Raw genomic sequence first — 12,200 nt, 5'->3', positions numbered from 1 at the left:
CCTTCAGAGTCCTCTTCATCTTAAAACACAGGTACAGTTTTTCCTTATTTCTGCACTTACAAGTAGCAAAGTAGTGCCCAGTAAGCACACAGCCAGCAGCTGTATTTTTAGCAATGCCAAGTTGACAGAATTAGCTTCGGTAAGCTTCAGTAACTGCCGCTGTGGATGTGTAACCTAAAATGACCCTAATTAACTCATCTCACCTCCTTCATGAAGTTTACATGGCTTTAAAAAAACCCAAAACTGTTGACTGAGTGTTTTAAGTACAAACTGTTGCATATCAAGAGCCCCTTTGCTGTTTTAAACAGAAGCCATGGGTTTCTTCATTACTAAACAGAACGCACTCTGACCATTTCCATTTGAATACCACAATGGTTATTCTGTTGTGAGAACGAATAGGAGGATTTGTATTACTAAATCAGCTTTCCGTGTTGTTTTAGACATGGTTTCCTATGCAGGACCTTTTCCAGCAACGATGTCTCTGCTCAATTTATAGCGCTGTTTCTCAATGGTTGGTGAAGTGTCATAGCTTGGTGGACAGATAAGAAGGGGCTAAGATTTGCAAAGAGAAGGGGCTGCTTCAGTATCCAACAGAACAGCTTTGAAAAAGCCAAGTAGCTGGAACCCTCAAAAGATCCTCTTTTCCTGACTTGGTATATAAGGTCCCTGCCAAAGGGACCTATCCAGATGAATAAAAGGATGCCTGTCTTGATATAAAGCAGCTTTCTGAAGACTGCATTACGCAAAAAAGCACAATTCCCACAAAGATACCATAAAAAAGTAGTAGTTGTGTTTTAATCAAGGCCAGATTTTAGACCCTTACAATTAGGATTTATACAAAATCACCTTTAAGTCAGCATACACGCACATTAAAACACAGTTACCAAAGAAATATCTTCTCAGGAGTGTCCCAGCCATTTGTTTATTGCTGTTAGAAGGGGGGGAAAAGTATGGTCAATGAGTGTTGCACATCTTTGTAAATACAGCAAAGCTATCATCCTAGTCTCATAGACCCAGACGTCCCATTGAGTCAATAGCACTGTGTTCCCGTAGAAGTTTAGGAATTCATGGTAAAGAGAAAAATTTATTAGAAGCCTAACTTCAAATGGTCCCTGAATGACCGGTTCGTGAACAAGAACTACCTAAGTTCATAACTTTTTCATAATGTCTTTTTAAGGAGTGTACTCAGGAAATATATTTTCAAAATCCGAACAAGCCACTGTACTGTGGAAGTTCTGTGGAACCATTTCAAATTAGCTTGGTAAAACAAAAACCCAGAATATTTTAATTGCTCTGGGTTTCAAATGAAACAAAAGCAGAGGGATCCTAAAGTGATTTTATAGAATGAGCAGGGAAAGGCTGCTGTCGCCCTCTGCCCAATTCTCCTCCCCAGCAGTTTGCAAGCATAACATATCCTATAAGCTAAAGTTTCCCAACCCACCACCAATGTCCCAGTATGGCCCATTCCACCAGCTCCCCAGTGCCATCCTTTCTGTGCCTCCTCTAGGATGCGGTAACTGAAAATGCCAGTTCACTTATTGTATAGTTGAACGGTTTCATGAGTAGGCAGCAAGCGCAACTTATCTTGTCCCCCAATCCTAGCGCCTTCCATTCTCTCCTCAATCATAAATGTCCTTGATCTTTTCCAAATTTCATACCAAACCATTGTTTTGGAACAACCACTTTTTGACCTGTGTCAAAACAATTCCATCTTTATCAGGAAGTGCTGGATTTTTACATTTGTAATCAATGCTCTCCACCCCATCCCAAAAAACGTTGCTAGGATTTCTTTGCATGTAATAATCTGCACATGATTGGCTCCCGTGATTTTAAGTAAAATACATACCTGCATCTGAATCAGTTCTTCCAAGTTGTTCTGGATGTGGTTGTAAACTATGTCAAAAAGTTCCTCCCTCGGTTTTGTCCCATCCAAATGAACTGGAATAGAAGGAGCACCGTTTGAAAATAAGAACAATTCTGTTGAGCTCAGTATGCTTATTTTTCATTAGGTGAAATAAAGCTATAGATTGCAGCTTATTACAAATTTAGTAAATGACAGCTTGTTCGAACTATGCTTTCTTTAAAACCATGGCTATTATAAAGCTACAAACCTTCACTAAATAACAGAATCCAGACAACTAAATAAAACTCTTCTGATTTTCTGACCCAAGCAATCCCTATCCTTTTCATTCTCAGTCTGTGGCTAGAGCTGCAAAGTAAATGATAAACAGAACTAACTTTAAACTGTTACAGTTTAAGTCAAATTATTATTTTTTAGTAACATGTTAAACCCTGGGAATGTTATTCAAAGACCTACATTTTGAAACACAATTATCCAATTTAGCAATACAAGAGGATCAAGTTCAAAAGGGGCTTCCAAAATCCAGTTGAACTTACCAACGTCAACATTAAGGTTTTCCATCACCTTCTTATGTTTGACGTACATGGGCCAGACATGACCATCAAATAATCCAGGTGGATCTGGGACGGTGTAATTCCTTGAACTAGAGAAAGAAAAAAATCCATTTGAACTTGGGTTGTTTATGTAGCTCTTTTAAAGCCATCCAGTCCTTCTAGATATCCACCTCTAAATGCAACTTCTCATATCATGGACTTACCTTCTCCTCCTCTTACATTCTTCGTAAGGAATAGAAAGAAAATACCGGACATCAAAAATATCGATCAGGGGTCTGAAAAGTAGGAAAATCCCTCAGATTTTGTTACATAACAAAATACAAGGCTAGGCAAAGTCCCATCCTGTGCATTACCCTGTTTTCCCGAAAATAAGACATCCCCTGATAATAAGCCCAAGCGTTTATTTGAGGGTTCAAAAAATATATAAGACAGAGTCTTATTTTCGGGGAAACACGGTATCATATTTTTAACCATGACTGTAAGCTTCTGGGAAAATCACCACCAGAAAATGAAACCTTCCCCATAAGGGAAGACATATTGGCTTTGGCACAGCTCAAACTATTTACATGTTATTCTCTTACAAATCACTAAATGCTTTTTCCGAAACCATTTTAAGTCGGCCCCCCGTATCGATCACAACTGCACTTACATAGCATGTTAAAATTATTCGTTTTCTTATTCTGGCTGGGGAATTCTGGGAATTGAAGTTCACACATCCTAAAGTTGCCACGTTTGAGAAACATTAGCCTATATTCATTTTTTTAAATTTACATTTATATCCCGCCCTTCTCCAAAGACTCAGGGCGGCTTACACTATGGCAAACCTATAGCATGCATGCCAGAGGTGGCACACAGTGCCCTATGTGGGCACACGAGCCGTCGCCCAGTTTAGCTCCGCATGTGCACGCATTGCATTTTAGGGGTTCAGGGGAGCGCGCATTCGCACACACTTTGGGCACTTGGTCCAGAAAAGATTAGCCATCACTGGCCTATGTACTACCCAAAGAATCTTGGAATACTTTAAGCTGTAATTCCTTTAGATATATCTGGGATTTCCCCCCCCCCCAGTTCTTTAGTCAGTACACTTTATTCAGTAAGCTTCTAGGGATTTCTTACCTACCTAAACCTCTTCTGCCTGGTTTATGCCCTGTAATAGGTTGGTTATGAGCTATGGATTAAATGCAACTAAACATTCCCTCAAGAAAGTGCTCCTCCTTTGTGCTTCTTTATATATATAATCTGGGAGCACTGGAACAAGTAAAATTTATCTACTCGCCAACTGCTCTCATGTTCACTGCACAATCAAAACGTTTCAAATACTTGCTAAGAATAAACAAGTGTTAGCAGGTACTTGATTAGATATAGAAAGCTGGGACAGCCCTCACGATATTTGAAACTTTCGTTTGCCAGCAAAAATATGACTGAAATACCAGGACCTTTAGAACATTCTACTATTGGAAGTCCCTGACTTTAGTTACCTGTAAGTGTAAAGTAAAAATCCTTCCACAATAAGAATATGAATGGCGTCATCATTTTCCTCTATGGTGCTGGTATCAAGTGTATTAATGCCATGGGATCGCTCAAACTTGACTGGATTTTTTTTCCAGGCACTGATGGTATTCATCATTGCATCCATATCCAAAGCACTAATAACTTAAGGCAAAAGAACAGAAATATTAGCTCCAAAGGGAGAGAAAAACAGTATAACAAGATATAAAATACCCTGATCTCAGCAGGTAATCAAGCTTGCATTCTTATTCTTCCTTCTGTTAACTGACTAGTTCTGCGATAGAACTAAAGGGTTTTTAAAATAACTACATTGATATAAATAGAACTTACCATCGTACTGTTTAAATCCATCTTCAACCTTTATCTCATCTTGGGGCTGAAACAGAACAAAAACCGTCTGCAGAGCTAGTCACGGATTTCCTAAGGCTAATTTTAAGAAGAGCAAGAGGGATAAAAGCATTTTTAAATGGACTCTCTGGTAATTCAACGCTCATATTAAAAGATGATAGCTGGACTTTCAGTAACTTACATAATACAGGGTCACAAGGCAGTAAGTGACTTAACCCTTTATCTCATCACTAACAAATACACACCTATCCTACTTTCAAAACAGTGGAGTCATGCCAACTGTATATTAGGATCCTATCCAGTAACTACAAAAAACTTTTATGTCCCAACCCTCCAGAAGTAAACTGATATATGATAAAAATACATTAAAGGGAAGACCAATACCTAAAGACTTAGCAGAACAACAACACTGAACTCCATGTAGTTTATAAGATGGGAAAACAGATAGAAAATGTCAGTTTCACTAATTGTGATTCTACAAACATGTGGAATTCAGTGTATTGATATGATGAACAAGGATTGGACTAAAGTATGAAAAGATTGAGACAATCTGCAAAGGTGGACAAAAACTTAGGCTGAAGATGTTCATTTAGAGGCAAATTATAATTTGCTGTGCATCTAAAAAAGCATCCTAATATCTAAAGAAAGTACAAAGTAAGCAAAAAAGGGGGTTTCTTAATGTGCCATCTGCCCATTTTCTCTGTTGCCTTTTATTCTAAGCTAAATATAAGCAAACCAATATGCATTTGAAAGGCGTTATGAGCAAGCAATCAGAATCCTTAGTCTCTTGCTGTTAAAAAAGGGATTTATTGTCTCTGTATCTGCTTATTCGGTAGATTCTCCAAAAGGGGCAGGAACAATTCTGCCTTTTAAGTTATTTTGAGGAGTTATCCAAACTCAGCTCTGTCTGTTGCAAATGTCATAGCAGTTCCCATCAATTACATGGGCAGAATGTTAGGCTTGAATTGTAGTGAGACCGTCACAAAGAATAAGCTCACATACTAACCATCAGCACATTTCCAATGATATCCTTTATCCACACATTCCGGTCAGGAAGAGGAAATTCTATAATGGCTTTCGGGTGCCTGACAAAATCAAATGGGAGGAAAAGCAAACAGACTAATTTTTCCGACCCACCTTAAAGAAGTCATCTTGATGGACCACACTGCAGTTGGGCAGCGATTGCGTGAGTTTGTTTGTCAAGGTGGTCTTGCCGCCATTCGTGATCCTATAATGGGAATTTTGGAGAATGGGTTATCAGCAAACACAGGGAATCAAAACATTTGTAGATTACAGAAATTCAACTTAGGAGGGAGAAAATTGGAGATGGGTGGAAATGAGAGGGATTGGCCCATCCAGGATTGAAGGCAGACAAGAATCAGGTCTCCCCCCCTCCTGATTTTCACACACCCAACCCTGGCTCTCTCCTACCATCTCTCTAATCCTCTTCCTTGGGGAGGAAGGTCAAAATAAGCAAAAGAATAACTGGCTGCGCACCCTGCATTTCTTCAAAATGTCTGGAACAGCATAGGGTCTCTTGCTTGATCGGGGTTGGACTAGAAGACCTCTAAAGTCCCTTCCAACTTGGTTATTCGGTTAAAACAACTAGACACAAGGACAGTTTTTCTCTGAATGCCACCACTCTGCTTAACAACTAATTCCCACCACACTGTCAAATAATTTACTAAGACTGTATTACTATTCTTCTCTTCCTTACTAGTATCTATCTCTTCCCACTTATTACTTATAACCATGTTGCTTGTATCTTTCAATTTATTGTTTTTACTTGTTTCCTAGTATGAATTGATAGCTTATTAGTAACCTTGACTATCACTAAGTGTTGTATCTTTTTATTCTCGATGAATGTATTTTATTCTCCTTATATACACTGAGAGCCTAGACACCAAAGACAAATTCCTTGTTGCTAGCTAATTTCGGTTTTGCCATTGAAATTTGACCAGATATCAAAGAGGGCATCCACAGAGGATGATGCTGGGGTAAATTACATTTGGCCAATCAAGAATTTATTCCAATTCTATTCCAGCCCACCGACCAGCCATTCGGACTCAAAATGAAACACGAGGTGGCTGCACCACCATTAGATCATCCCTGCAAAAAGAGGGGCGGGGAAGCGGGAAACCCCCCTCCCCTTGAGAATAAATGCATTTAGAATAAAAGCATTTTCTTTTCTTTTATGTACACTGAGAGCCTATGCACCAAGACCAATTCTTTGTGTGTCCAATCACACTTGGGCAATAAAATTCTATTCTATTAAGTCCCACTTGAGAGTTAATACACTTTAAAAAAAAAAAAAAGCAACAATGCAGACTGGAGGCGGCGGCGGGGGAAGAGGATAACCAAAGGAACCCAGGAATAATCACGGCGCCCGCCGGGAAAAAGCAGCAGCTGCGGCAGCGCCGCCGCCAACAGCTGCAAGCGCAGAGTTGAAAGCCCCGCACGTGGAAGGTCCTCCCCACTGCGCAGGCGCGAGAACACCCCGCGTCCAAGCCCCCCCCTCCCCCCCTGTCCTTCTCCTCACCCGCCGATGCCGAGGATGACTTTCATGGTGCCGCGAGCGCGCTGGCCTCACAGAGGGTTCCGCGGGAGAGCCCGGCGATGGAAGAGGAGGAGGAGGAGGAAGAACCGGGAGGAGGGAAAGGGGAAAAAAAAAAAGAGCCACGAGCGTCAACTGCCGAGGGGAGCCATAGCGGCGGAGACAACGGCGACGAGGGAGGGAAGCACACGGCGCTCCCGCCAAAGCCCTCAGGGAAAAGAAGGCGCCGCAATCGCCGCGCGGATCCTTCCCCCCCGCCCACCCGCCTTCTGACGCTCTCGAACGCCCGCTCATTGGCTGCGGGTGCCGTCAATCGCCGGCTTTTTTTTTTTTCGCGCCTCCTCTCTCCCGCCACTCCAAGTCTTGGCATCCAATAAAGGACTGGAAACGAGGCCAGGCTCGCTCCGATTGGTCGGTTTGGCTGTTGGCCCGGCCTCTTTCTGTCTTTCGTTCCCCCCCCTCCGCGTGTGGGGACTCGTCGCCTCGCCAGTTGTATTCTGACTTAAGCGGATATGGTTACGCGTCCTGTTTTAAATACGAATTCTGAGGAAATTTCCCAGGAAAAAAAAAAGAAATACAAAAACCCCACCCCGAAGCACTAATTATCGACCCCGTCGAAGGCATATTGCATATTTCTTTGAGGGAAAAGCCTCTGGGTTCGTGTGTCACGCTTATCCATAGAATATAATATTGCTGGACCCATTTCCACAACCTACTGGCCATAAAACATAATTAACTGCCATGGTAGATATTTCACAGAAAAAAAAGATTTTAGCCTAATGTAGGAATGTCAGATCTGCGCTGCTATACTTCGAGCAGCCACTAAGTGGCAGCAAAGATACAGGGATTTTTTATTTTATTTTTTATTTTAAATGTCTTGCTGCCATCTATTGGATTCGGTGCACATGGGATTCAGGTTTTAGAATAGAATAGAATTTTTTTTATTGGCCAAGTGTGATTGGACACACAAGGAATTTGTCTTGGTGCATATGCTCTCAGTGTACATAAAAGAAAAGATACGTTCATCAAGGTACAACATTTACAACACAATTGATGATCAATATATCAATATAAATCATAAGGATTGCCAGCAACAAGTTATAGTCATACAGTCATAAGTGGAAAGAGATTGGTGATGGGAACTAGTAGGTCTTTCTGAAATAACGGGTATAATTTGGCCAGGATTGTCTGTAACTGCTTGTTTTGATTTCTTGAATCTTCAACGTGGTCTTCTATGTCTTAAATGTTTTGACTTCTCCAAGCATCAACATCTTCTCCAATTCTTGTGTTTTGCATTATGTGTCCAAAATACTGACTTTAGCATTGTTACTAGTGCTTCCTGTAGACGCTCTGGTTTTACTTTATTAAGCAGTTTAGTAAGTGGTCCATGAACCAGGCCAAAGACTGGTGTGCAAAATAAGCACACAAATGTTGATCAAGGCAGATCGTCTTCTGGATTTATTCTGTGCCTTCTTCAGAACTCTATGGTACTTATTAAAACTATTTGTAAACTATAAATGTGACTGAATAAACATGAATGTGCAGTCACTTGGATATTTTAATGTATTTATCGGTCTGCTAGGTTTTCATGGATCAGAGTCAGTTTACAGTACGACACTTGCTGCTACAAATTAACAAAACACTTGGAAATTAAAATAGCTCAATCCAAATCACTTTGTGATTTATATTAGATGATCTTATCGATTCCTTCTTCATAGAAAAGACACTTTTAAATGAACATTCTGACTGAGGTTATGATGGTTATGATACTGGTACCAAAGAGGCAGCAGCAAAGAACTTGAGAGAGACAAAAAAGAAAAAGACTGTTTATTTTATTTATTTATTTATTATTTATTTATTATTTAAATTTATATACCGCCCTATCTCCCAAAGGACTCAGGGCGGTTCACAGGCATATAAAACATCAATATACAAAATTAAAATAATCTTTAAAAAACTTATTCCAATGCCCTATCATTAAAAATAGAAATATAAATATTAAAATCAATTTAAAACCCCTATAAAATTTAAAATCTAAGCCAGTCCTGCACAGATGAATAAATGTGTCTTGAGCTCGCGACGGAAGGTTCGAAGGTCCGAAGTTGACGGAGTCCTGGGGAGCTCGTTCCAGAGGGCGGAGCCCCACAGAGAAGGCCCTTCCCCTGGGCGTCGCCAGACGAAACTGCCTAGCTGACGGCACCCTGAGGAGTCCCTCCCTGTGAGAGCGCACGGGTCGGTGAGAGGTATCTGGTCGCAGTAGGCGGTCCCGTAGATAACCCGGCCCTATGCCATGGAGCGCTTTGAAGGTGGTCACCAAAACCTTGAAGCGCACCCGGAAGGCCACAGGTAGCCAGTGCAGCCTGCGCAGGATGGGCGTTATGCGGGAGCCACGAGGGGCTCCATCTATCACCCGCGCAGCCGCATTCTGGACTAACTGTAGCCTCCGGATGCCCTTCAAGGGGAGCCCCATGTAGAGAGCGTTGCAGTAATCCAGACGAGACGTTTATAACTTTTATGTTTATAAAAGACATAAAGACTTTTATGTTTATAAAAGACAGATGTAATAAAACAGGGTACCCTGCACTTGGCCAATAAAATTCTATTCTATTCTATTCTAAATGTGTATCAGGCTTGCATAGATGACTAGAAATTCAGTGATTGGAACATCTTGATCTGCTGAGTTCTGACTTGCAGCTAGCTATTAAAAGCAAAAGGAAACTCTCATAGTGTTCCTCAATCAGTCTTTAGAGTAGAAAATATTTCTGTATTTATGTATTTTCAAAACTAATGATAGATAGGCTGTAGGAAGGATTCGCCAGAAACAGTGATGTCCAAATACAAGGTTAGGAATAATCAGCTGTGAAAATGGCTCCACCCAGAGAGCAATTGTGTTAAAGGGAAGAGCGTGGTAATTGGATAATTTGGGGCTTGTATAAGAGCAGGGATTGCTTGGTAGCCTTTGTTTTAAGAAAGTTAATGTTTAGAGAAGTGGTGCACTTTTAAGTGGTATGAGTTCTTAATCTCCCATTGTGTATGTTGTAATATGTGTTATATAAAATAGAGGTAGTAATAGGCTCTAGGTATAAAATGTGGATGTGTCTTTCTTTGGGATTAATAGTACAAAAATAGCTTTTGAAAAAAAGTTATAACTTTGTTTTTTATTTTATGCTTAACTGTTACAACTGTGGCTTAGTATAATTTGGTTGAAAAGACTTGTATTGTTTTGAAATAATTAGTTACTAGAATCAGTTTTGGACCTTATCAAAGACAGGCTTTAATAGCTACATATTTCTATACAATCAAATGTCAGCATAAGAACTTATATCTGTTTTGAATAACTATGCAAAAAATAGTTAAGTATTTTAACAATAGAATATTCTAAGTTACTATGAAATATGACTACCTTTATTGTACTCTGACCTATAGTTTGCTTTATTATGTTTGAGTGAATAAATTATAATAAGCTCGTTCATCTGCTTAACCATAATTCATGGTTTATCTACAAAGGTTGACTTTATTAGTAGTCTAAGCCACTAACTATATTAATACATTTGCATAAACTAGTATAGTCACTAGCTTTGGTATGAATCTAGAAGTGACCTACTATTTTGGCTAAATTCAGTAGATGGTAGATGGCGATTAAACAGACTATAGTCATGAAATATTAAAAAATATTCAAGTTTTGCTTTATGTCTTCAGAAAGCAAGTTTGATCCTACCTTCATATACCTGCATATAGTTGATACTGATATTTATAGTTACTTTTTTTACATGTGGCATGTAAAATGAACTTTGTGTTAAATACTGTAGCTGTTGCAGCTGTATTTTTCTTTCATTTGTTCAGGCACACAGAGGGAGGAAAAAAATGAAAGGGTATAATTAATATTTCAAGCAAAATTAAGTATGATGTGGGGTTTTTTTGTATAAGTCAGTGGGATAAGAAGTAAAAAGATTCAAGCATTCTAAGGTCTATTAAATAACATTTCAAAAAAAATCAATAGCATGTTCCCTAACTATAGCAATTGCTTTAATTTTTAATTCTAGAAACTATTACTGTGTGTTATAATGACAGAGTTCCTGGTTTGTTTTAACTGTTGCATTGGAGATCAGCCTCAAACAGTGAGTTTGTTTTACTTAGAAATGTATATGCTGTATTTCAGAGACCAATCTAAGGTAGCATACTCAAATCATCATATAGGATACAGATTTCAATAAAAATGCAATTTAATTTTTAAATATCTTAAAACACAGCTAGAAGACTGACTAGTTAAGCTCCAGCCATTTTATATTGGTATTAAATTCAAGACTTATTTTATGGCAGACTTTGTAACACAGAGCTTGGCTATAAGGGGTGCGGGGGGGGGAGAAATATTTAATAGGAAATCTGAAATAAAATTCTACTATAAAAATCTAAGACCTGGTATATTTTTCCTCTCTAGTCAGACAACTCGGCTTTTGTGGTCATTGTTACGAGGAACTTAAAATTTTTCCTGTGTTATGAGGAAAAAAATTGTAAGCTTAACTGTGGAAAAGGCAGGGCAACATTGTATTAAATATGTTGTCCAGCTACTCATAAGTCATTGCTGAAGTAACTATGGGCGGCTAATTGTAACAGAATAATTATGTCTTAAATTTAAAAAAGATTTAGCAAAGATTGACTTTATGTTTTTCTGTTCCCTAAAAGAAGAGACTCGACCGAAAAATGATAGGAGAGCCAATGAACTTCGTTCACATCACTCATTTTGGAACAAAAGAGATGACCAGCAACCCCCCACCAGTAAGTATGTCGGGGAGAGAAGCAATAAAGTGTTACATTTGGTTTCTTTATCAATGTTTAGGTATGACTACGGGTATAGAATAGAATAGAATAGAATTTTTTATTGGCCAAGCGTGATTGGACACACAGGAATTTGTCTTGGTGCATAGGCTCTCAGTGTACATAAAAGAAAAGATACCTTTATCAAGGTACAACACTTACAACACTTAATGATAGTCATAGGGTACAAATTTAACACTTGATACAACACTTAATGATAGTCATAGGTTACAAATAAGCAATCAGGAAACAATATCAGTATAAATCGTAAGGATACAAGCAACAAAGTTACAGTCATAAGTGGAAGGAGATGGGTGATGGGAACGATGAGAAGATTAATAGTAGTGCAGATTTAGTAAATAGTTTGACAGTGTTGAGGGAATTATTTGTTTAGTAGAGTGATGTAGTATCAAGATACAGTAAACCTATGAAATGTAAGTTACTTTATTATAGCTTCAGCATATTACCTATATTCAAAATTAGATTGGACTACATAAAAAACACTGAATATGTGAAATATCTCTCTAAATATGGATGCGATGCATCCATGTTTCCAAAA

General features: G+C 39.0%; 1 protein-coding gene across 1 annotated transcript; it reads right to left on the bottom strand.

The window, feature by feature from the left end:
* Window positions 1-768: 768 nt before the first annotated feature.
* LOC131184805 (nicotinamide riboside kinase 2-like) lies at window positions 769-7,053 on the bottom strand. Its single transcript, XM_058156538.1, has 8 exons — window positions 6,812-7,053; window positions 5,410-5,500; window positions 4,255-4,300; window positions 3,894-4,068; window positions 2,619-2,690; window positions 2,398-2,504; window positions 1,847-1,938; window positions 769-928 (listed from the first exon to the last, which is right to left on the bottom strand). The coding sequence occupies exons 1-8, from the start codon at window positions 6,835-6,837 to the stop codon at window positions 923-925; spliced, it is 615 nt and encodes a 204-aa protein (XP_058012521.1). The 5' UTR covers window positions 6,838-7,053; the 3' UTR covers window positions 769-922.
* Window positions 7,054-12,200: the final 5,147 nt, after the last annotated feature.

This window comes from Ahaetulla prasina, chromosome 13, assembly GCF_028640845.1.
Source record: "Ahaetulla prasina isolate Xishuangbanna chromosome 13, ASM2864084v1, whole genome shotgun sequence".
NCBI classification, from domain to species: domain Eukaryota; kingdom Metazoa; phylum Chordata; class Lepidosauria; order Squamata; family Colubridae; genus Ahaetulla; species Ahaetulla prasina.
The sequence above is the reverse complement of the archived record's forward strand: the minus strand, read 5'-3'. Positions and strand labels throughout refer to the sequence as shown.